Source organism: Prionailurus bengalensis, chromosome C1 (genome assembly GCF_016509475.1).
Source record: "Prionailurus bengalensis isolate Pbe53 chromosome C1, Fcat_Pben_1.1_paternal_pri, whole genome shotgun sequence".
NCBI lineage: Eukaryota > Metazoa > Chordata > Mammalia > Carnivora > Felidae > Prionailurus > Prionailurus bengalensis.
The window spans coordinates 214424530-214447823 of record NC_057345.1 but is presented as its reverse complement, the minus strand read 5'-3'; the positions used below and the strand labels follow the sequence as shown (position 1 = coordinate 214447823).

Sequence of the window (23294 nt, the reverse complement as noted above, 5' to 3'; positions counted from 1 at the left end):
TGTTTTGTGAAGCCCTTAGCCGTTGGATATATACATTGAATTATTTGCAGGTAAAGTGACATAACGTTTGGACTAGGTTTGTTTTGTTTTGTTTTTTTAGTGTTTATTTTTGAGAGAGAGAGAGAGAGAGAGAGAGAGAGTCAGAGTGTGAGCCGGGGAGTGGCCGAAAGACAAAGAGACACAAAATCCAAAGCAGGCTCAGAGCACAGAGCCCAATGAGGGGCTTGAACCTATGAACCGTGAGATCATGACCTGAACCAAAGTCGGATGCTCAACCAACTGAGCCACCCAGGCACCCCTGGACTAGGTTTTAAGGAACTCCAGGAAAAAAAGTTAAGTAGAGGAGAAAACAAGAAATCTCAGCCCTCCATAGAGCCATTCTTGAAGGGGCAGGTGGTAGCACTCAGTCCTCTCTGTGTCACAACAGCTCTCAAATGGTCATTATCCACACTTAGCACACTGAACTGTGACAATTTTACAATTATTTCTGTGCCTTTCTCCTTCAGTAGACATGGAGTTCTGTAACCCTCAATATATGTACCCAGCACCTGCTACAGTGCCTGGACATACAGAGGCACGTGATCAAATGTGTTGAATGAATGAATGAATGAATGAATGAAGACTGATATCCCCAAATGGGCTCTCCAGAATCCTTGACTAATTTAATAAATTTAATAAACTGCCCCTGGCTGAGAGCTCCGGTCTCTACTGTTTCTACTGTGTAGTATTTACAGGCCACACAGATCCCCATCTTGGAGACAGCAAACCTCATTTTTAAATGGCTCATGACCATGTTTTATATTTTTTAACCCTTGACTTTTTTTGGTAATTAACGGAAATGCCTATTTCTGTTATTGGCTTAAATAGCAAGTAGCTCAGAAGATAAGTTTGAAATGTCATCTAAATTACTCATCTAACACATTAAGAAGACTAAGAAGCCAAAACAGTGAGTCAAATAAGGGCATAACCATGTTAAAATATCAGGCTAATGTATACACAAAATAAAGATATTTTTAAATTAGTGTTGTCGACTAATCATATATCCACAAATAAAATTCATCAACACCACCCCTTTCTTCGGTTAAGAAAATGTTTTCTATCATTTATTTTAAAAAGATTTTAAGTAATCTCTACACCCAACATGGGACTCAAACAAACAACCCCGAGATCAAGCGTCACATGCTTTTCTGACTGAGCCAGCTAGGCACCACCCCCTTTCTAGCTTTTAAAACAGCGCTTCTCTTTTGCTAAACTCTGTAGCATTCTATTTGCCCCGTGAAGAAATTACTTGAAAAACACTAATAACTACAAAGGCAGTGTGTTAAACATTACTGAGATTTTATTATCCAATCAAGTAAAAACAAAAAACAAAAAAACCCCAAAAAGATGAGCTGGGGGAAGAAAGGCCCTGCGTGCTCTTAATGAGAGAGGACTTTGTGCTATTTCATTCATTCAGTGAGTCCTTACTGATTCCCTCCCACCTGCTGGGCTCGGTGAGGCACAGAGATACCCCAGTGAAAAGAGCAAAGCCCCCTCCTCAGAGAGCTCACAATCCAATGGGGAGAGTCAATGATCAATAATTCTCAGTGCCTTATTGGCAAGTGGTGGCAGTCACGGCCCCATTGGATGTGGACCCCCAGGAGAGCACACAGAAAGAGCACCGCTCCCCCTTCCTTTCTGCCTATCCATGCAGACCCCCCCCCCCCCCCGGCCACACACACACACAGGGCTGGCAGAGCTGGGAAGTACTGAGCTCTGTTTTAAGTTATGAAGTTGGTATTGACCTTAACAGTGATACCTGAGGATAAACTTGCCCAGGGAATGGAGAACTCACAATAGGATATATCTATCTCTATATAGATATATATATCTACCTATATAGATCTATCTATATATAGCTGCTGCTTCCTACCCGCTGTACGGAGGCATTAATAGTAACACTCAAGCACCAAAGGGGCTGTGCTCCAATCTTCTGACCAAACTTTACTTTGGACTAGATTTCTAAAAGTCATTGCCACCAACCATGGGTGCCGCTCTGTGTGTAGCCAGTGTGGACGGCAAAGAATAACTCAGGAGGAGAAAGACGGGAGAAGCTCCAGGGTCATCAGTCACAGTCGGAATAATAATAATTTCCCTCATGAGCTAACAATGGATTGTGGACATCGATGGACAAGTGCCAGAATGGATCCCCTTGCCAAGGAGTTGCCAAAGAGGCCCTGATGCAGCCCCATTGGGCACTGTGTGCTTTCCAGACCTTCTGGTGGGAGCTTCCGGAAAGGCCTCTGTGGGCGGGGGGCACCAGAGGGAAGCCATGTGCTCCATGGCAGACAGGTGAATGGACAGGGGGTGGTCTCCCATCTGAGGAAGCACAGTATGAACCCTTCAAAGTGCAGGTGTAAGCCCGCAGAACGAATATCCTGAGCCATCAATTCTTCACTGAGCACCTACATTGTGCCGGGCTCAGGGCAAGGCTCTCGGGACCCCCTGAATATGCGAGAAAGGAATTTCTGCCCACGCAGAGATAACACGGCAGCGTCATGCCTCCATCGCTGCTCTGCTGCAGGCGAGGCACCTGCACCCGGCCCTCTCAGCTGTGACTGCTCTCGAAGCCAGGGGTCACGTGGTGGGGGCGAGGACGTACAACAGCAGGATGAGGAGCTCTGCCAGGACACGTGACATCAGACAGTGTTTCGAGAACGCGGTATGAGGTGTAACGTGACGAAGCGTCCCTTGGTCAAAAGCGTCTGCAGACGTGCCGGCCGGACTCCTCAAGGGTCTTCAGCGTCTCAGAACACAGCACGTCTCAAACTTAATACATCAGTGGCTGGCTCTGGGGACGGGGAAAGGCTGTGGGATTAGTGCTTCTAGGCACTTGCTCTGGAAAAGGCTGTTCCACAGGCAGGCGCATGCAACCCCGGAGGGTGGGAGAGAAGGGGCCGTGGCTTGAAGCCCACAGCGGCCGCCGAGCCCTGACTTCGTGGAAGGCACCGTTTGGGGCTGGAAACCTAAGGCCAGGCCCACTTGCCCCCAGCCTCCCTCCCGGGCCCTGGGACAACAGCCGGACAGCTGGACAGCTGAACGGTGAAGGCAGGCCCCTCTGGCGAGCGGCCTCAGGGAGAGGTGACCTGGAAGAGGTCAAACAACCACAGTGGGAGGCATGAGGAAACACCTTAGCCACGGGACAGAAGAGGCCACAGGAGGCGGGAGGCCGCCACAACCAGCTGTGGAACAGGAAGGGGTGCTTGCACAACACGGGACTGCAGGGGGAAACGCAGGAGGGGAGGCTGAGCTGGAACACAGTGCCCATTTGGGAATGGCGCTAGGTATGTATGTGGAGTGGGAGTGCCCCAGTTCCTGAAAGTGCCAGTCACGTCCTCCAAAACTTCTCGGGCAGGAGCCTCTCCGGGCCACTGAGGGCCTCATCCTTGGCCCTGCCTCAGCACCCTGTAGCCTGTGGGCATCTGAGGTGGGGGGGGGGGGGGGTGGCTAGGCAAGGTGCACGGCAACATGTCCCCGTGGGGAGGTGCCGGGGACAGTGCTGGGGCCTCTTGGGCTTTCTGTGAGCAGAGCCGAGCATGGAGAGGGATGGGCCTTAGGTCACAGAAGGCTGTGCACCCCACGCTGAGCACTTGGGACCTGGGTCAATGACAGGTATTAAGCAAGACAGTAACATGATCGATGACTGGATGTACCTAAATCCTTCCCGAAACTTGAGGGCATAAATAAATAAAACACAACCAGAAAGGTCACCCCTGCACTTGTGTGGAGTATCAGCCAGGCGAGAGCTCAGAGACTGAGACCGGTTAGGAAACGTTGCTTTAGCCAGGACAGAAAGAGGAAGAGCCTCAACAAACCCAAATCAACGAAGAGGTGGGGCAGGAGGGAGGAAGCCACTCAGATCCCAAGGACAGCCTGACCATGGGGCAAAAGAGAGGGAAGAGGTTTCGATGATTCCCAGGTGTTCTCTGGAGTGTCATTCACCGAGACAGGAAGCACAGGAGGGGAGACCACCTGTTCGGAGGAAAGGACGAGCCTGCTTTTGGACACGGAAATGACGTGCTGGTCACACATTCACAGAGAAAAGGCTCGTGAGTCTGGGTCTGGAAGTCAGAAGAAAAATCTGAGCTAACGGTACATTCTCTGCCAATCGTGGTCCCAGCAAGTGGCTGAGATCAAAGGTGGTCCATCCTCACATCACCGGGGTCAGTTCAGGTACACGATGGGCACTGGGCACGAGGTGTGGCAGGGAGAGGTGAGCGAGGACGGCAACTCCTCCTCAAGACAGTGAGCACTAGAGCCAGAAAGCCTGCCTCGAGATGCAGTGGCGACGCCGACAAAGGGCAGGCACCTCGCCAAGACTTCAGAAAGCTACGGAATGGAGAACGTAAGGGCTGAAGGTGCCGAACTTCAAGCCAGAGCCACGGTCCACACGACAGGAAGCTGTAGGAAGCACCCTCCTCAGCAGAAGCATGCCACGGCAACGTTTCCTGAGCAACTGCACGAGGCCACCCCGAGAAAGGGTCACCGCCACGTCCCGGCACCTTGCAGGGTTTTAGTGCTAAGAAAGATGGCTGATTTTGAAGTAAATGCTTTCTAAGATTCACGTGTCTGGGGTCTTGAATGTATAGAATGCAATCACACCTGGTGGTATTTTAACTTAGTCTCCCAATGCGGTTTCCTTGGGAGTTTTGAAAAAAGGGTTAATTCCCAAGTGGGCCGTTTTTCCAAATAAGGACGCATTTGAAGGGAAACCTCCCCAGCCAATGAACCCCAAAACGCACAGGTACCACTAGGAGGGGCTTGGGATTCGCTCACGGGGCTATGCCCCGGACTCTGTATCATGGTCAGCTCAGCCCCAGCCCCACTCTTGCCCTGGGCTGGACGCTCCCTCTCCCGCATCAGCCCCGGTGCTCCTTTCCTGGGGTGTCTCTGCATTCGTGCCTGCCCAGCACACACAGAGGAGTAAGGAGAGAGACAGACCACGGCGCTTTCACAGGCTGTTCTGTGCCATACAAAGGTGTGTGCTGCCTCACTACTGGAAGCAGCGGAAAATGGAAAAGCCCCCTTGAGGTTTACCAGAGGAACGGTCACATGTATCGTGTTAAAACTCTAAAAGATAAGGAAAAGATGAGTAAACCCAGAAGGACGCAGAAAATTCTTTAAAACGTACCAAGTTCAAAGAGACAGTTGCAGAGTGAACTGTAAAATAAACACCTTAATTCTACAGAACTTTTAAAGGTCTGGAAGGAAGAAGAGGGAGCAGTCAACAGGGTTACCTATGGAGGGAGAGGAGATGGGGTGAGTGTGAGGGAGACGTGGGGTTTATGTTTACTTTACTATTAGATTGTTATGTATTTTCCAGTGAACACATTTGTGTATCGGTTGTGCAGTCTTAGAAAACAGGGGCACCTGGGTGGCTAAGTCGGTTAAGCGTCCGGCTCTTGATTTCAGCTCAGGTCATGATCTCGCGGTTTGAGTTCGAGCCCCGTGTTGGCTCTGTGCTAACAGTGCAGAGCCTGCTTGAGGTTCGCCCTCCCTCTCTCTCTCTCTCTCTGCCCCTCCCCTGCTCTCTTTCTCTCTCTCAAAAAATAAATACACTAAAAAAGAAAAAAAGAAAACAAAAAATCCCTACCACTTGTGCCCCGAGGGAGAAGCTTCTCTTCTTGCGATTATCAGATGGCTGAGAATATAGAATCAGATTTATCTTGTATCCCGGCGGATACTCAGCCCCACAGTTTGGAGCCTGAGTTGGTGAGGACTGAAGAATGATGCACCTGGGGTTGGGGTGGCGACAGGCAATCAAGCTAGAAGAGGTCACCTGGGAGAGTTCTCTTTCCAAAAAATCAATCCCGTCATTATTAGTCCTGGGAACATCTGGATTTGACTGCCAGCTCCGCTAATGTGAGTGGAGGTTCAGACACAGTTCTCTGGGCATGAACTAGGCCCCACTCTCGGCATCTCCTCTGCAGGGTCCTGCACCAGCATAATCCCCCTGCTGCAGGGCTGACTTCCTGGATTGGTGGGTTTGGGAGTGGACTGGGCATGCACCGCCCTGCTCCCTGCTTCCCCAGAGGGAATAAGCCCCCCCCACCCCCCCATCCCCCCAGGGAGCAGAGGTCAGTCCTGCAGGTCCCCACCGCCTGTGGTGCTGGTGGAGGAGAGGGGCTTGGCCAGAGCTGGACGTGACTGGGTAGTCACATTTCTTGAATTCCAGGATTGAAACGCAGGACGCCCATCTGTCTACAAATAAAATCCACATTCTCCCGTATAAGCTTCATCAGAGTTGAGGGCAATATTGTCAGCTCCTCTTTCCTTTGTTCTTTTGTCCTACTTTTCAAGTGGTTCAGAACTCAGGGGTCAGAAGAGTGTTATTTACTGGGTCCTGAACTTTCAACGGCGAGAGAGGTTGCAGAAGGCCAGATTCTTGACAGCCAGATTTAAAAACCAGTATCAAATGTACTAAACTTTATGGATACCAGCAGTGTTGCGATGGGCCCGGCCCAGCTCCTTTACAGAGGACAGTGAATTCAAACACTCAAGGTCGACCGACACTGAGGAGGAGCTGGTCAAGGATCACGCTAAAAAGGAAGCTGAGTCATGCCTACCTCTTTATCTTGAAACTGAAGGCATTCTGTTCGGACCTAGCATAGAACTTACGGGCCTGGCAAGTAAGGAAGCGACGCTTCTCTTCTCAATCCTACTGGTCGACCACGAGGCACCCCCCCCTCTAAACTGCACCCTCATCTCCTCCCCATCCCTTGTAAATCTGATATTATGTATGGACTGCAGACATCTTAGTCCACCACCGTTATACTTTTACAACAATGTTCTACTTTTGCAATGACTCATATCCACTCTTTATCGTCTAGAGAAATCTATGGGAATAATAAGAGACTGTTTGTAGCTTTTATTGTCTGTTCCTAAGTCAGTGACTCAGAGGGAAAAAATGGTTAGGAAGTAAGACAAGCAGAGCTCATGATCTCTCCTCTGGTTTCTAAGGCCTGGAATCTCTACCTTAATACAACTATAAGCAGGAAGGACGGTAGCAGTAGTCTGTTGACAAAAAATTAATGTCTCATGGGACAAAATATCAGATATGGTGTGCCTCCCTCCCTTTTTTAAACTGCTCCTTATTAACATGATATCCATTTTAAATAAGCCGGATGCATCACTCTGACAACAGAAAATGGAAATATAAGGATACCTGTATGTGTAGACAGGATGGGATTTTATAACACAGACCTGAAAAACACAAAGTATTTGCTGAACTAATAAGTGTAAGGCAGGGAGGAAAGGAATGGCTCTATTAGACACAGATCCTGCTATGCTAATTACTGCCAGAAAGCCATCATTTTTGGCAAGCTCTGCTCTTAGCTGACTTACAGCTAAGCATACAGGGTACACACAGGGTCAACTCAGCCAGTCCTCAGGGATGTGGCTTGAAGCTCCTCATCCTGGAGGGCCCTAAGGGAAGTAAAATTTTTTAAATGGTTATTTATTTTTGAGAGAGAGAGAGAGAGAGAGAGAGAGAGAGAGAGACTGTGTGTATGTGTGTGTGAGTGGGGGAGGGGTAGAGAGAGAGGGGGGACAGAGGATCCGAAGTGGGCTCTGTGCCGAGAGCAGACAGCCCTAGGCGGGGCTCGAACTCATGAACCGTGAGATCATGACCTGAGCCAAAGTTGGACCTTTAACCAGCGGAGCCACCCAGGTGCCCGGGGCAGTTAATTTTCTGAAACTCCGATGTCTCTGCGTGCTTTACTGACATTTAAAAATGGCGGATTCCCCACCGCCACACATGCACAAATGGCTGGTTCCCGAAGTTCTCTGCAGGCTACAATCCCCGGGGCCGCATCCTAAAGCACAGACTGTGCAGCTTCCATAACCACGTGCCCACGTGTGGTGCAGCCACCACAACAAACGGCTCTACGAGACTTCCGTGAGCAGCTGGGTGATGGGGTCAAGGACACTTGCTCTCCACCATGTTACTGTGTCCTTTCTGTGAAGATCCACAACAAAGCTGACAGTCTAAAGGGCACAGAGAGCGCATCAGTGGCACAGGAATGGTCTGTTTGGGGAACGTGACTCGCGGGGACTCACTTTGCTGCTGGGCTTCCTAGGTTGCGTGTGCAGGCCGTATGTTGTCTGAGATGCAGTGAAATACACGAATATGTGCAATAAACACTACATAAGCATCTCTCTTTCCTCCTAAGTATATCATGTAACTGCTCACGTGCCCCTGTTGCACGGGCCTCTAGGAAGCTCAGAGCTGGGTGTGTGCCTGCTTCTGCGGCCATACAGCAGCTTCTGTTTTGTACTAGCCATAGCCACGGCTTACTTGTGTTGTCCTACCCTCATTTTCTCTTAACCACCATTTCTGCCCCCCTCCCCGCCACCCCGACCCCAGCATTACTGAGATGTAGTTGACATATAATACTGTGTACTTTTAAGGTGTACAAAGTGAGGAATTGATACATGTATATATTGTGAAATGATTTCCACAACAAGGCTAGTTAACACATCCATCATCTCACATACTTTTTTGTGTGTGGTGAGAATGTTAAGATCTACTTTCTTAGTAACTTTCCAGTATATGGCACTGTTAACTACAGCCACCATGCTATCCATTACATCCCCAGAACTTATTCATCTCATAACCAAAAGTTACACCCTTTGACCAACATCTCCCACCTCCCCCACCTCCCAGCCCCTGGCAACCACTACTTTACTTTCTGTTTCCGTGAGTTCTGACCACAATTTATTTCTTTCCAATTTCTCATATTTGTGTTTTCTCAATAGGCTGTTTCAAACCGACTTAAGAATGAGGTAGCTTAGAAATTTTTTCTTAATAAGTAAAAAATGTCTCTGTTTATGAAGACCCTAATATTAATGTGCAGACCCTTCTTCCCCTTAATTAAAAGCTGTGGCTCTGACCCATGGCGGCGGGGGGGGGGGAGTGGGGGGGGATGGGGGGGGGCGGGGGGAGGCGGCTCGGGATCCCCTGGTGCTTTCTTCCCAATTGTACAGATCTGGCTCTACCATTCAGCCTGGGGCCCAGGCAACAGGCTGGGGTGAGCCCCAGGAACACGGGTTCGAGACCTTTGAAAACATCCTGAGGAGACATGGGTATACTCATGGTTTAGAACCCCAACTCAACACCATCTGCCTCCAGACGAGCTATATCTTAAGAAGGACACGATATCACCTATGTAATATTTTGCCTTGGGATGCAAACCCTGAATCGAATCGTGAGAAAATACGAAACACAAAAAGAGAAATGTCCTGTTTTTTTAAACAGGGGAACAACTGACAAAATTGGAAAATGCACAGATTAGGTAAGAGTATCATAAAATATTAAACTTACTGAAGTGGATCCTTGTACATGAGAATACTTCTAGTAAGAAATTAACTCTACACTGAAGTATTTAGGAGTAAAAGGCCATGGTATATGTAATTTGTTCTCAAATGGCTCAGAAAGCAGACTGTGTGTGTGTGTGTGTGTGTGTGTGTGTGTGTGTGTGTGTGTGTGTGTGAGTGTGCCTGTGTGTGTCCGTGTGTGTGTAGAGAAAGTAAACAAATGGGTAAAATGCCACCAGTCACCGAATCTGGGTAAAGGGTATACAAGCGTCCTTTGTGCTATTTTTGCAATTTTCTCTAAGTTTGTAGTTATTCCAAGGAAAAAGTTAAATGAGAAAAAGAAGAGAGTGCCTGCTTCGACTGTATAGCTTCCAATATGGCAGTAATTTCTTAAAAAAAGAAAGAAGTTTCCCTCCTTTCCTATTGATTTGATAACTGTTACCAGCCCTTGGCACCAAAGGGCTCCAAATGGAAGAGCAGACCGTGCCTCTCTCCCACCATGCCTAGGAGGCCAGCTCCCAGCTGCTCCCTCTTCAAACACAGCGTTCTTTTCCTTCTGGGAGTTTACGGACCCCTGAAGCTAGCTGAAATGCAGATTCCTGAATGTTATTTTCCCTCGCCCTTTCATTTTTTGTTGTTGTTTTTGTTAGGCTAAAGTCTATTAGATCATGATCTGAGCTGAAGTTGGATGCCCAACGACTGAGCCACCCAGGCGCGCCTAGGCTAGTTTTAAATTCGGGGCGCAGACCCGGGGCACAGAGCCTTACCGTCCCAGGCCGCGTGAAGTCCACGCTGTGGGCCAGGCTCTGTCGCATCTGGTTACTGAAGAGGCGGACGCATACGCTCTGCAGGTACTCCGGCGTGATCTGCAAAGAAGTCAGGAGGGCGGCTGGTGAGAGGCACAAACTCCCCCCTCCCCCAGGGACAGCAGGGGCCCCAGCAGTGATCAGAGCTGTCCCTTGCTGGGCTTTCTGGAAGGTACAGAGATGGAATTTTGCGTTAACCCAGGGGTTCTTGGGCACTAAAGCCCTGAGCCTGACAGAAAAAAACTGCTAACGTGCTACAGGTATGATCACGGCCTGTCATAATGTAAATTACCTAATTCCAGTAGATGTACTCCCACTGTCACGCAAAAGGAACGGACTTTAAACCGTTTGTGCGGGCGTGTATGAATTCAAGCAATCAAGTCAATCAGGGGGCCAACAGTGTGGTAGAAAGAATGCTAGCCTTCAAATCTAAAGATCTGGGCTCAAGTCCCGGACTTGGGAAAACCAGCAGCTCCGCCCCTTGCCTTGTGACCTGTCGAGTGAAATGAACTATGTCTGCCTCTGTGGGTCATGGTGACAGGGTGAACGAGATGACACGTATGCCTGACACATGCCAGGTGGCTGGGTACGTGCTTACTGAATGAATGACGGAGGCACTGGTATCGAGTGCCTGTGGGCGGGAGTCTGCTGCCGTCCCGTCAATGCCACTCTATTCTGGCCTTTCTGGCTGCTTCTCTCACCGGCTCATTAGCTACTGTGACTCAAGACTGGCTTACAGCCTCTCAGGTAGTAATCTCAGGATCTGTTCTTTTTCATTTTACATCTTTTCTTTTTATAAAAAGAATGCACCTTCCAAATGCGCAAGTGTCCCAACCTCTCCCCAGTCCCATCCTTCCCTACAAACCAATCCCTGGAGGTAACTATTAACCGCTTTGCTCTCTTCCAGGGTTTTTTCTATGCCTGACAGTGGGAGGGAAACCTCCCTTTCCTCAGCCTCCTGATGCCGAGTGGTGACCCCCCGACACGGTCACGTGACTGGCCGCTACCCCACCCTTACTCAGCTGTCCCCACGTGAGGCCCCCTCCACCCATTCATGGGTTAGAAAGCACCGGGAACGTGGACCGCAACCTCTCCTCTCCTTGGGGGACTCCGTCTACCCACTGGAAACTTCTGGTCTGCTTCAGACACATCAAAGGCCCTGTCCATCCATGGCAGATGTCTCTGCTCATCCCTTGGCACTCAGCTCTGTGCGAAGCGACTCAGACAAAGCAGCACCCCATCTCCAGGGGGCACATCCCCCATCAGCCCACGTCCGTTTCCTCTGAATGTCCACAAGTATCGAAAAGTAAAGGTTCCTTTTTCATCCTGTATTTTTAACCTTTCCTTTTCCTTTTCATTATCGACAACCTAAAAACACATCCCAATACATTTCATATTTAAAAAGTACCTTCCCCTTCCTCCACCCTAGGTCTCCACCTATCAACCACCCTCCCAGTATTCTTCCTGCACAGCCAAGGTGCTCGAGAGAACAGCCCACAGTTCCTGTCTCACTTCCCCTGGCCCTCCCAAAACGCTGCAATTAGGCTTCTAGACGCATCGTTCTGTGGAAACTTACGTGGCAAAGGCCATCACCACTGACCTTCTATGATGTCAAAATCATTGGGCACTTTTCAGTTGTAGTCTTCTAAAGTATTCGGTGGCTTCCGAGACTTTGCATAAACCCTTTACTCCCGAAACTGTTTTCTCTTTTGACTTCTGGAACTGCTACCAGAACCAATTCTTTAACAAGCACATTTGACTATGTCACTTTCTTGCTTAAAACAGGTGAATGAGGAAAGGACACAAATAGACAGCAGACTAAGTATAAAGGGCCAACAAATATATGAAAATATATTCAGCCTCATGCATAATTAAAGAAATGTAAATTGAAACATTCAGAACACCAAGTTTTACTTCCCAAACTGGGAAAGAGTTCAAAGTATAATCGTGTCTAGTGTTGGCAAGTGTGTGGAGAAATAAACACAGATACAGATAAACCCCCAGGGATTTGGGTAGACGTCGCTGAAGTCTCAGGAGAAATCATTTGGCAACATTTATCAAAATGTTAATGCCCATAACCTTTGACCTAACTATTCCACACTTAGGATCTTACCTTACCTGTTTTCAAAGGTATACAGTATATAGAAGAATGTTCATTGGCACATTTTTTTGTTATAGCAAACAAAATCTAAACGTTCACCATCAGAGAGCTGACGGATTATAATTCGCTCTTACAATGGCATAATGTACAAGCCTAGAAAGGAATGAGGGCTATGTGGCCATGTGGAAAGATCTCCAAGATATACCGAAAGTAAAATGCGAGTTTCAGAAGAATAATGGGTCATACGATCCCAAGTATACGTAGGCCGCATGCAGACATGCACACACACACGCCTATGCCTAGAAATGTTCTAAAATAAGACGCAAGCAAATGTTAATCTTGAATACCAATAAAGAAGTGACACTAAGAAACCGTGTGGGAGGGGGCTTTTGCTCCTTACTATAGACTACTCTGACTTGTTCCAATTTGTTACCACAAACGTGTATTTTTTTTTACATTAAAAACAAGCCAGTTATAGGGGGGCCTGGGTGGCTCAGTTGGTTATGCATCTGACTTCCACTCAGGTCATGATCTTGCGGTTCACGGGTTCGAGACCCGCGTCAGGCTCTGTGCTGACAGCTGGGAGCCTGGAGCCTGCTTCCTGCTTCCGATTCTGTGTCTCCCTCCCTCTCTGTCCCTCCCCTGCTCACGTTCTGTCTCTCTCTCTCTCTCTCTCTCAAAAATAAAGAAACATTGGGGCGCCTGGGTGGCGCAGTCGGTTAAGCGTCCGACTTCAGCCAGGTCACGATCTCGCGGTCCGTGAGTTCGAGCCCCGCGTCGGGCTCTGGGCTGATGGCTCGGAGCCTGGAGCCTGTTTCCGATTCTGTGTCTCCCTCTCTCTCTGCCCCTCCCCCGTTCATGCTCTGTCTCTCTCTGTCCCAAAAATAAATAAACGTTGAAAAAAAAAAAAATTAAAAAAAAAAAAAAAGAAACATTAAAAACAAACAAACAAACAAAAACAAGCCAGTTACAAGTCTAGTCCCCGCCCCTGCCGCCCCACCCCATCTCTCCCTGCCTGGTGGCCTGCGGGCCTCTCGCGCACTCCAGCAGGAGCTCACGTGCCCATCTCTGGTCAGCACGCCACCCCTGATGTCACATCGACTCTGGCTGTAAGAGGCACAGCAGGATTCTGGTAGCTATGTTTTAATAGGAGAGAAGGCAAAGGAAGGCAAATACTTTTCTTTTTATTTATTTCTGTATTGTTTGAACCTCCTAATCACGGGCATGTCTTTGTCAACAGAGGTTATAGAAGCCATGTTTGTTTTCTTTCTGATACTTTTCTGTATTAATGTCAACACATGCTATTATTAAAACTGAAAAAAAAAAACAGTTAATTTAAAAAGTCCATTTTTTAAGGTATATATTTCAAAAGCCCCTCACTAACTACAGGACAAATCAAGGGCTCCTAAGCATGATCTACAAACCTCCCCGTGATCTTTACTGGCCCATCCTCTCTGCATCCTCTTTCAGCATGTGGCCACCACCCCAGCTAATGGCTGTACCAGGCAACTTTCAGCAGTGTGCGGGCTACGATTTCACACGAACAGAGAGGTTTTCAGCGCAGGATACTAAAACATATTAAAAAGCTACTATAGTAAAAAACACAATGCATTAGTAGCTTAAGAATAGCCAGATCAATGGAAAAAATTAAAATCCCACTACATGATAAAGGTAGCCATTCAAATTAGTGAGGAAAGAAGTAAATAGTTCTGGCTCAAATGGTTATCTTTTTTTCTAGTGGGGGGGATAAATTTCTTTCTTTCTTTTTTTTTTTTTTTTCTTTTCAACGTTTTTTATTTATTTTTGGGACAGAGAGAGACAGAGCATGAACGGGGGAGGGGCAGAGAGAGAGGGAGACACAGAATCGGAAACAGGCTCCAGGCTCCGAGCCATCAGCCCAGAGCCCGACGCGGGGCTCGAACTCACGGACCGCGAGATCGTGACCTGGCTGAAGTCGGACGCTTAACCGACTGCACCACCCAGGCGCCCCGATAAATTTCTTTCTTAAATCATCTATCAAAATAAATTCCTTGTGGATTAAAGATTTAAAAGTAAAATTAAAACAAAACAAAACAAGACGACCAACAGAAAAAAATTAATGTGAATATTCCAGCTCCTTTAGTGGGAAAAGCTCCTTTATTAACACTTTGAAAAGGCAGGATGGACGACGGGAAAAACTGATAAAATGATTTGACGATATAAACGTGTCAATTTTACTAACTTAAGAAACACTAATTTAAAAACCAAAAAGCAAACTAAGGAAAACATTTACCAAAGATGAATTCTGAATGGCCTGTGTCTTAACAGGGATGCCCACATCTGTAGTCCTGATTTCCCCCAAACCTGCTCTACCCCAGGCCTTCCCCATCGCGGCCGGAGGCACCACTGCCCTCCCACAGCTTAGGCCAAAAAGCTGGAGTCATGCTTGACCCCCAAACCCCCGCCCAGGTCCAATCCAGCACAAAACACTATCGGCTCTATCTCATAACACACCCAGAGGGGCACCTCTCTGGCTCTGGCTGCCATCACCACCACCACCACCAGGTCTCCCCTCGTGACCGCAAGCGCCTCCTGCCGGTCTCCCTGGTTCCTCCAGGCCTCCGAGGACTGTTGTAAAACAAAGGCAGGTAATCCTTCCACAGCATGCCAGACCACGCCACCCCCCCTATTCCGCTCCCCAGTTTACTCATAGTAGAGCCACATCCTAACGATGGCCCTCGGGGCCCTGACCTGCTGGGTGCCGCTCCCTGTCCTTCACTGGGAGAGGCAGGCACACTTCTGCTTTTGGTCCTTTGCATCCTCTTCCTTTGGCCTAGAATTCTGGGGGAATTCCAGAGGGCTGCGAAACGAATTCCCTTACCTCTTCCAGTGAAGCTCCCCCTGCCTGCCTAGTTAAAATTGTCCCCTGTCCATAGACACACGTACTCTGATCCCCTCCACCCTGTTCCTTTCTTTCCTCACAACGCTTGTCATTTTCTAACACACGACGATGTCATTTATTATCTACTGCTTATATTTACTATTTATTATTCTCGCCCCTACTGGAACGTATGCTCCCTGAGGTCAGGGATCTTTGTTTTGTTGTCTGACGTATCCCACAGGCCTAGAACGGGGAAGGCCTGGCACATAGTAAGCTTGCAATAAATCTGCATTCAATGAATGAGAAGCATATAAAAAACGTTCACTGTCATGTGGAAACAATGTGAGGTACATTTCAATCCTGAGACACTACTTCTCAAGGATCAAATTTACCAATACAAATACAAATGTTGCAACAAATACAGGTGTCCTTTTCATACACAAAGACAGGACCGGCAAGGATATAAAGATAAGGACTCCCAGTGGAACCAGACCAGCAAAACCTTCCTGGAGCACCTTAGCACAGATTTCAACCTCGAAAATCAACTTTAAAAAAATATAACAGGGGCACCTGGCTGGCTCAGTCAGTGGAGCATACGACTCTTGATCCTGGAGTTGTGAGTTTCAGCCCATGTTGGGTGTAGAGATTACTTAAAATGAAATCTTAAAAATAAACAAAATTTAAAAATTTAAAACGTAACAGAGGCTCATCTCCTCCCACTATATTTATAATTTGTGAAAGTGAAAAGCTGGAGACAACCTCGATGTCCAACCTGGACATTAATACGAAGCGCAGCACTGCTTCACGATGCACTTGAGCCGCTAACGGTGAGGCTTGTCGAACACCTCATGTCTTCAAGAATGCACGATGCGGTATTAAGGAAAATAGAAAACTTTGCCTGAACCAGAGTCCGTCTAGTGCAGCCAAGCACCGCGACAAATGTGGAATGTTAACAAGTGTTGTTACTAAGTGACACGATTGCAGGTAATTTTAATCGTATTTTTGCACAGTTCTCTATTTTTAAAATTTTCTATAATACATATTATTTTATAGTCCTATTTCTAAGTCACTAAAAAATTTTTATTTTATTTTTTAAGTAATGTCTACACTGAACCTGGGGCTTGAACTCATGACCCTGAGATCAAGAGTCACATGCTCTACCAACTGAGCCAGCCAGGTGTCCTTTTAATACACGACCTTACACCGGCAATAAAATTATACAGAACCTAACATACACACAAGAGCACAAAACTGGAGCAATCAGAATAAGATCAATAGACTGGATCAATGTCAATGTTCCGGTTGTGGTACTGCAACCTAGTTATGCAAAATGCTACTCTTGGGGGAAACTGGGCAAAGCGTGCCAAGCCTCTCTGCATTATTTCTTAAAATTGCATGTGCCAATTATTCCACTTTTAAAGAAAATGTACATTTCTACAAAGGGATTTTATTATACTTCTAATTTTTTAGTAAGTGAAACACTAGAGTCATTCCTATTAAAGTCAGGAATAAGACAAGGAGGCCCACTATTCGATAATGTCCCGTAGTCAACAATGCCACTATGCGAAGGAAAAAAAGTCATTACAAATAATGAAAACATAATATAAAACAAAACAATCAGTATCTGAAGACGATATGACTGCCAGTCTAGAATACAGAGGTATCAATCAACAGAATCTAGCAGATTAATAGAGGTCAGAAAGGTGGCTAGATATAAAATCAACATGTGAAAACCCGTAACTTCCTTTTATAGCAGCAGTATATTTCCCCCTCGTTTTTATGCCACTCCATATTATTTTTTTCTGTTGCCAGACAATTTGCCGTTTGCCAACGTGAAGAGTAAGGTAGAGAAATAAAGACGTCAGGAAAGACGGACAAAATACTGTGGGCAGCACAATCATGGGCATGGAACGTTGGCGTGGTCTCCTTTGTACGTCTGGCTTTGTGAAGCACGGGGGCAGGTGTCACTGGCCGGGAGAGGCCAGGAATCCCATTAGCACAGCCCAGGCCCTCAACACTGCTTTAGCTGCAAACAGACACGCAAGCAGGTGCGGATCTTCCTTACCATCTTGCCACTGACCGTGGCCTCCAGGGAATCCACCAGCTCTGCCGTGACCCCGATGAGATTGTGGTAGTCTGCCTGGATCTTATTGTACCGCTTCAGGTACGTCATTGACCTACGCTCGGCTTCTATCAGCTGCTGGTGGAGCTGCTGCGACATTTCTAGGAAGACGATTTACATTAATGCAAAACAAAACAAAACAAAACAACAGTAAAAACAAAACAAAAAAACCCCCACAAAATAAAAAATATACTCTTCTCAAGGCAGTATTGTGCCTGCTTTCAGAACGTTCTGCAGTCACAACGAACTTGATATTATTCGTGTTTAACACTTTACTTCTGGGGCACTTGGGTGGCTCCATCAGTTGGGTATCTGGCTTCGACCCAGGTCATGATCTCACGGCTGTGAGTTCGAGCCCCACATCGGGCTCTGTGCTGGCAGCTCAGAGCCTGGAGCCTGCTTCGGATTCTGTGTCTCCCTCTCTCTCTGCCCCTCTCCTGCTCACTCTCTGTCTCTCTCTCCTTCAAAAATAAATAAATATTAAAAAACAAAACAAAACACTTCACTACTATTTCCTGACACATTTAATTACGAAGTGCTTTGTGACCACTGATTTTCAATTTCTGGTCTCTGGCAGTTCAACTGAATCGTCACTGGTTTTCCTCACACAATCTATTTCCTTGACTGAGCCCCATGCAATTTCTTGTAGTTGCTCTCTCTGTGTAAAAGACACAAACTCAGTATTTCTTCCAGCTCACACACTGGGTGAAGCAAACCTACAGCTTTTCCTCTGTGTTTGCCCCGTGAGGTTGTCTGGAGGTAATTCGTATCTGCAGGCCAGCTCTTCATTTTCGGTAAAGGTTAGGCTACTTGCCTAATGCTGAGGAAGCTAGAATCCAAAATTAGGCAAGATTCAAGGTGCTCGGTCTGCCAGCTTGATAAAGCACAAACCACCCCACTGGGCCCTAGAGCAGGCAGCCTTGGAAGGTTCCAGGGTTCTCTTCTGGGACTCTGCACCAGGGACAGCACTTGGTGGCCAAGCCACCCTGGACACAGCCGGAATAGCGAATCTTATCCAGTGTCAGCACTCCTTTGGCCCATCTTCCTTTTCCCCCTCCCAGAAGGCTAAGTTTGGATGGAAGGAAATGACGATGCCGCCAAACCCAAGTTAACTACTCTTGTCCTAACTGGGCACTGTCATCATTTTAGAACACATTTCATCCATGCACTGAGAGATCTGAAAACCCTAAAGACCTGGGCTCAAGCGGCTACTCCACCACTTTCTGCTGGATAATCTTGGGCAAGACGCCTAACTTCTCTGATCTCATTTCTTAACCTATAAAACGGGGATGATGATAATGACCCTGAAGAGTTATTGTGAGGATTGTACAGCATAGGGGAAACAATCAATAATACTGTAATAACATTGTATGGTGACAGATGGGGACTACACTTATCCTGACGAGCACTGAGTAATGTACAGAACTGTCGAATCACTATATTGTATACCTGAAACGAATACAACACTGTATTTCAACTATACTTCAACTTAAAAAAAAAAAAAGCACACATACAAAAAACAAGTTAGTATGAGAATTAAACGAACAGATATACTCAAAGTGCCTAGCACAATTCTGGCCCACAAGAGGCAATCAATAAGTAATAGCTATTATGGAAAGGGGTCAAAGATTTCCTAAATATATTTCCATACAAGTAGACAACTTGAAAAAACCAGGGGTTAAACCCTAAGGCCGCAGTACGCAAAATTTGAAACATGTCAGAATCATCCAAAAGTAAAGATAATCAAGCCTCACCTTCAGAGACTGATTTTATGGATACGGGGTGGGGACTGAGAAACTATATTGTCAACAAACTCTCCAAATGGCTCGGATGCATATCACAAGTTTGAGCCCCACTGTCCTAAATTAGCTATTCCTCTTAATTTGTGTTCTAAATAGCTATGAGGATCACGCGTGAACTGTATCTCAATTACAATTATGTGTAGAAGTCAAATATTTTAACTATTAAAACCTCAAATATCACATAATAATGAACTAATATTACTATTATTATTTAGCATCCTTCAAATCTCAGTATTAAAAGATAACTTTAAAAAGTTCTCAGGCCATGGGGTGCCTAGATGGCTCAGTTGGTTAAGCATCTGACTTTGGCTCAGGTCATGATCTCATGGTTCATGAGTTCAAGCCCCGCACTGGGTGAGCTCGAACCCCACTTCGGGGGGCACTCCGTGCTGACAGTACGGAGCCTCTGTGGGATTCTCTGTCTCCTTCTCACTCTGCCCCTTACTCAATCATGGCCCCCCCACCCCGTCTGCTCTCTCTCAAAAAAAAAAAAAAAAAAAAAAAAGAAAGTCATCTGGCATGAATTTACATCTAGCACTTGAAACTTTGGAAAACATCTATGGAAATCATTTGTCAAGTTTTTTCTTAAATATTATTAGGGAGAAGGAAGGAGTCACTACCATCTTCCTATGCTAAATAGTATTAAGGCTTTTTCATACGTACAAAATTCCAAATTACATAAACCGGAACATCCAACTATAAAAATTCTACAGGACAGTCATAATTCTACTTCATGGCAATGACTATTAGAGTACCTGTGCAATCTTTCTTAACATGTACCAAGTAGCAGATGATGAAGTACCAAAACCCATTAACCGGGGCAAATAACCTCACAAATCATCAATATAAAAGTCCCCAAATTGGGACACCTGGGTGGTGCAGTCAGCTGGGCATCCAACTCCTGATTTTGGCTTGGGTTGTGATCCCAGGGTCGTGGGATCGAGCCCCACGTCAGGCTCGGCACTAAGCACACGGAGCCTGCTTAAAATTCTGTCTCTCCCCCTTCTGCCTCCTCCCACTCCCCGCTGCTGTGCTCTCGAAAGAAAGGAAGAAAGAAAGAAAGAGAAAAAAGAAAGAAAGAGAAAGAAAGAAAAAAAGTGTCCAAAGTTGTCCCCTCGAAAGAGGACTGCACAAAGGAATTCTCCTCAGAAAGTCACTGTGCAATTAACTAAACGTAAGGGACTACTTGTGGCACTTTTGCCTTAGGAACGCAGAATTGGAATTTATGACAGTGTCAAAGTATGGCACACCTGAGGAAAAATACCTAACTGCCAGCAGCCACCGAAAGGAGAGAAGTGGGCAGTTGGGCTGAAATATCTGTGACCAGTTCAAATACACCATTGGACAGAACAGCCTGTGGTACAGAGATGTCACCCAGAGGACACCTTAACTGGCTCCAAACAGGACCTGGCCATTACTGTTAAGCGATTCGGCTCCAGCTCCAAGATCTCAACTTTATTTCTGAGAGTAAAAAGAACTTTCACTCTTTTTTCCTTCTCAAAAGTTTCATGAGACAAGGACCACTAAGCCAAGATCCCTTGCCGTGCAAGAGCTCAACTTTGAGTGGAGAGGTGTTACTAGAAATCCCAGCTTATATTAATGAAACTGAGTTATTTCATATTTCACAACTACTTACATAATTTGTACAAAAGTCCAAAGAAGTACTTCCCTAGTTTTAAACAAAGAGATATATACAATTAAAAGAATGTCAGTTAAGGTCACAGAAAGTTTTCCGGTAATTCCAGCATCCAATGAAACACCAACAAAAGTGATAGAGTTCTCCCTCCATGGCCAAGCCATCAAGTTGTCTCTCAACACTTCTACTTTAAATACGTTGCCTTTTTTTTTTTTAAAGACTGGATGAGATTTAACTTTAGAGACCCCTTTGTTGCTCGAGACAAAATGATATATTTTAAATACATGGAACTATTTTTCTGACATCTAAAAATCTGAAATCAATCACTCTAACTTTATAATATGACATACTCTTTCTTCTTTGTATTCAGATATAAATCAGCTTTGCTATTTTGCTAATCCACGAGTACCGAATAAAGAAAATTATGATGTAGATGTATGAATATAGATCATCATTTTAAAAATACCATTTAGGGCTCTAAACTCTAGAAAAACAGTCAGTTGCTCATTTTCTGAAGAGGTCGGATCAATGGATGGCAGAAATGCTAAAAGATACCATTTCTATACCTTTTTATTATTTTATTATTTATTTATTTATTTATTTATTTATTTATTTATTTATTGAGAGAGAGCACATACGAGCAGGGGACGGGCAGAGAGAGAGGGAAAGAGAATCCCAAGCAGGCTCTGTGCCATCAGCATAGAGCCCACCGAGGGACTCAAACCCATGGACCTGGTGATCACGACCTGAGCTGAAACCAGGAGTCAGATGCTGAACTGACTGAGCCACCCAGGCACCCCTCTGTACCTTTTTTGGACGGCTAGGTAGAATAGTAAGACAATATGCTGTATTTCCAACCTGAGTTTTTACTCTAAGTACCATTTTAAAATGTAATTCCTTTTGAGAGAATTTTCTACTCCAAGCACTCTTCTTGCCTTCTTCAAAAGCTTGTGGAAATCTTACTCATGAAACCTTCCTCTCAAGATACGCAGAATAATGATATTGCCCAAACATTCAATGTAAAAAACAACACCTAAGTCTAGAATTCAAATAAACGGGGAGCATGTCTGTGCCTTGTGGTCACTGCAGCAGTAACTGTGGGAGGAGGGGACAAACTGGTGACAAGGGGCTGTCACGACATGGGGCCTGGGCCTGAGCCCCTGGTACCAGTGCCCTGTGGAGCTCACCTCTGATCTCCATGGCAATACTGCATCATGGGGCTTATTCAGCCACGGACACACGCTGCGCCTGCCAGGCTCAATTCCACCGACATTCTGCTTGGCTAGCCTCAGAAAACTCAATTAAAATCAAACCTAAAGAGGGCTCACACACCCTGGTCTCCTTGCTGAAATCCGAAGGGAAGATCTGTAGAAAAACACCGGCTCTTCCCTTTACACTCCCCCTTCCTCCCAGGTTTATTTTATCCATAAAACTGGGCCACTTCTGAGAGACAGGACTGGTTCCTGGCAGACAGTTGTCCTCAAAAGCTGCGGGGTATGTTGGGGTGACAAGGGCTGGCTGAGACTCAGGAATGAGGGAGGTTTCCCACCACTTTCCCTCCGCCAGTGCCTAGGGGTCCAAAGACCGAGTCTGAACGAGGATTACTGGAGAACTTGGGCGATTTTCTGAAACTCAAAGGATGCCGGTGGGGTAGTGGTTTTAAAATATGATGGCCACATCTTTGACACTCCTTCCCATCAAGAGGTGGAACGTCATTCTCCTTCCTTTGAACGTGAGTTGGCTTTAGGAATTTGCTTCTGATGAAGAGACTGCAGCAGAAATGACACAGAGTTCCTCGAGAGGCTGACGCAGCTTCCACGGGCTCTCTCTGGGGACATTCATCCTGGGAACCCAGCCACCATGCCACAAGAAAGCCCAGGTCACAGAGGTGTTCCAGTCGGGCGCCTCAGCACTGGCCACCAGGTGCACACGGGTGAGGAAGCCTTGGGGATGGCTCCCCTGAACCCACGAGACAGCCAGGGAGAAATGCCTAAGTACACGGTTCCAGGCCAGGCAAGGTGATGCTGATAATAAGGGGACATTGTTGTTTTATGCCACTAAGCCTGAGATGGTTTGCTAGGTCACAACAGAAACAGAAATAGGGGGGGCGAGGGTGCATTTCCAGGAGTTGCAGGGCGGGACCCAATGCCCGGCACAATTTAAGAATTCCCACTGTTCTGGGGCACCTGCCTGAGTGGGTCAGTCAGTTGAGTGACTCTCGGTTTCAGCTCAGGTCATGACCTCACAGCTCATGGGATCGAGTCCAATGTCGGGCTCCATGTGGACCCTGCTTGGGATTCTCTCTCTCTCGGCCCTTCCCCTGCTCCCTCTCTCAAAATAAATAAACATTAAAAAAAAAAAAAAAAAAAAAGAATACCCACTGTTCTGAACATGAGAAAACTGGCCTGGGAACCATACTAACTCTTCAGGGAGCAGGCCTGAGGACCTGAAGAGAGCCGCTGGAACTCAGACTCGGGCACAACGTTACTGGGGACAGAGCAGCCTCAGCGAGCTCCAAGGCCACAGCCTGGTGACCCTTAGAGGATTCCATGTTGACCCCATGAGGCCACATCTGTGGCCCAGCTCTTCTGTGCTCAGGCACCGACTGATGCT

The 23294-nt window shown here is 46.6% G+C and overlaps 1 protein-coding gene across 3 annotated transcripts in view; it reads right to left on the bottom strand.

The window, feature by feature from the left end:
• ARMC9 (armadillo repeat containing 9) overlaps nucleotides 1-23294 on the bottom strand; it is a 151459-nt gene that overhangs the window by 102363 nt on the left and 25802 nt on the right. For all 3 annotated transcript variants that reach the window (XM_043578145.1, XM_043578144.1, XM_043578146.1), the window contains exons 8-9: nucleotides 17187-17344; nucleotides 10122-10220 (exon numbers count right to left, since the gene is read on the bottom strand). In XM_043578145.1, the coding sequence (XP_043434080.1) occupies nucleotides 10122-10220; nucleotides 17187-17344 (257 nt within the window). The remainder of the gene's footprint in view (nucleotides 1-10121; nucleotides 10221-17186; nucleotides 17345-23294) is intronic.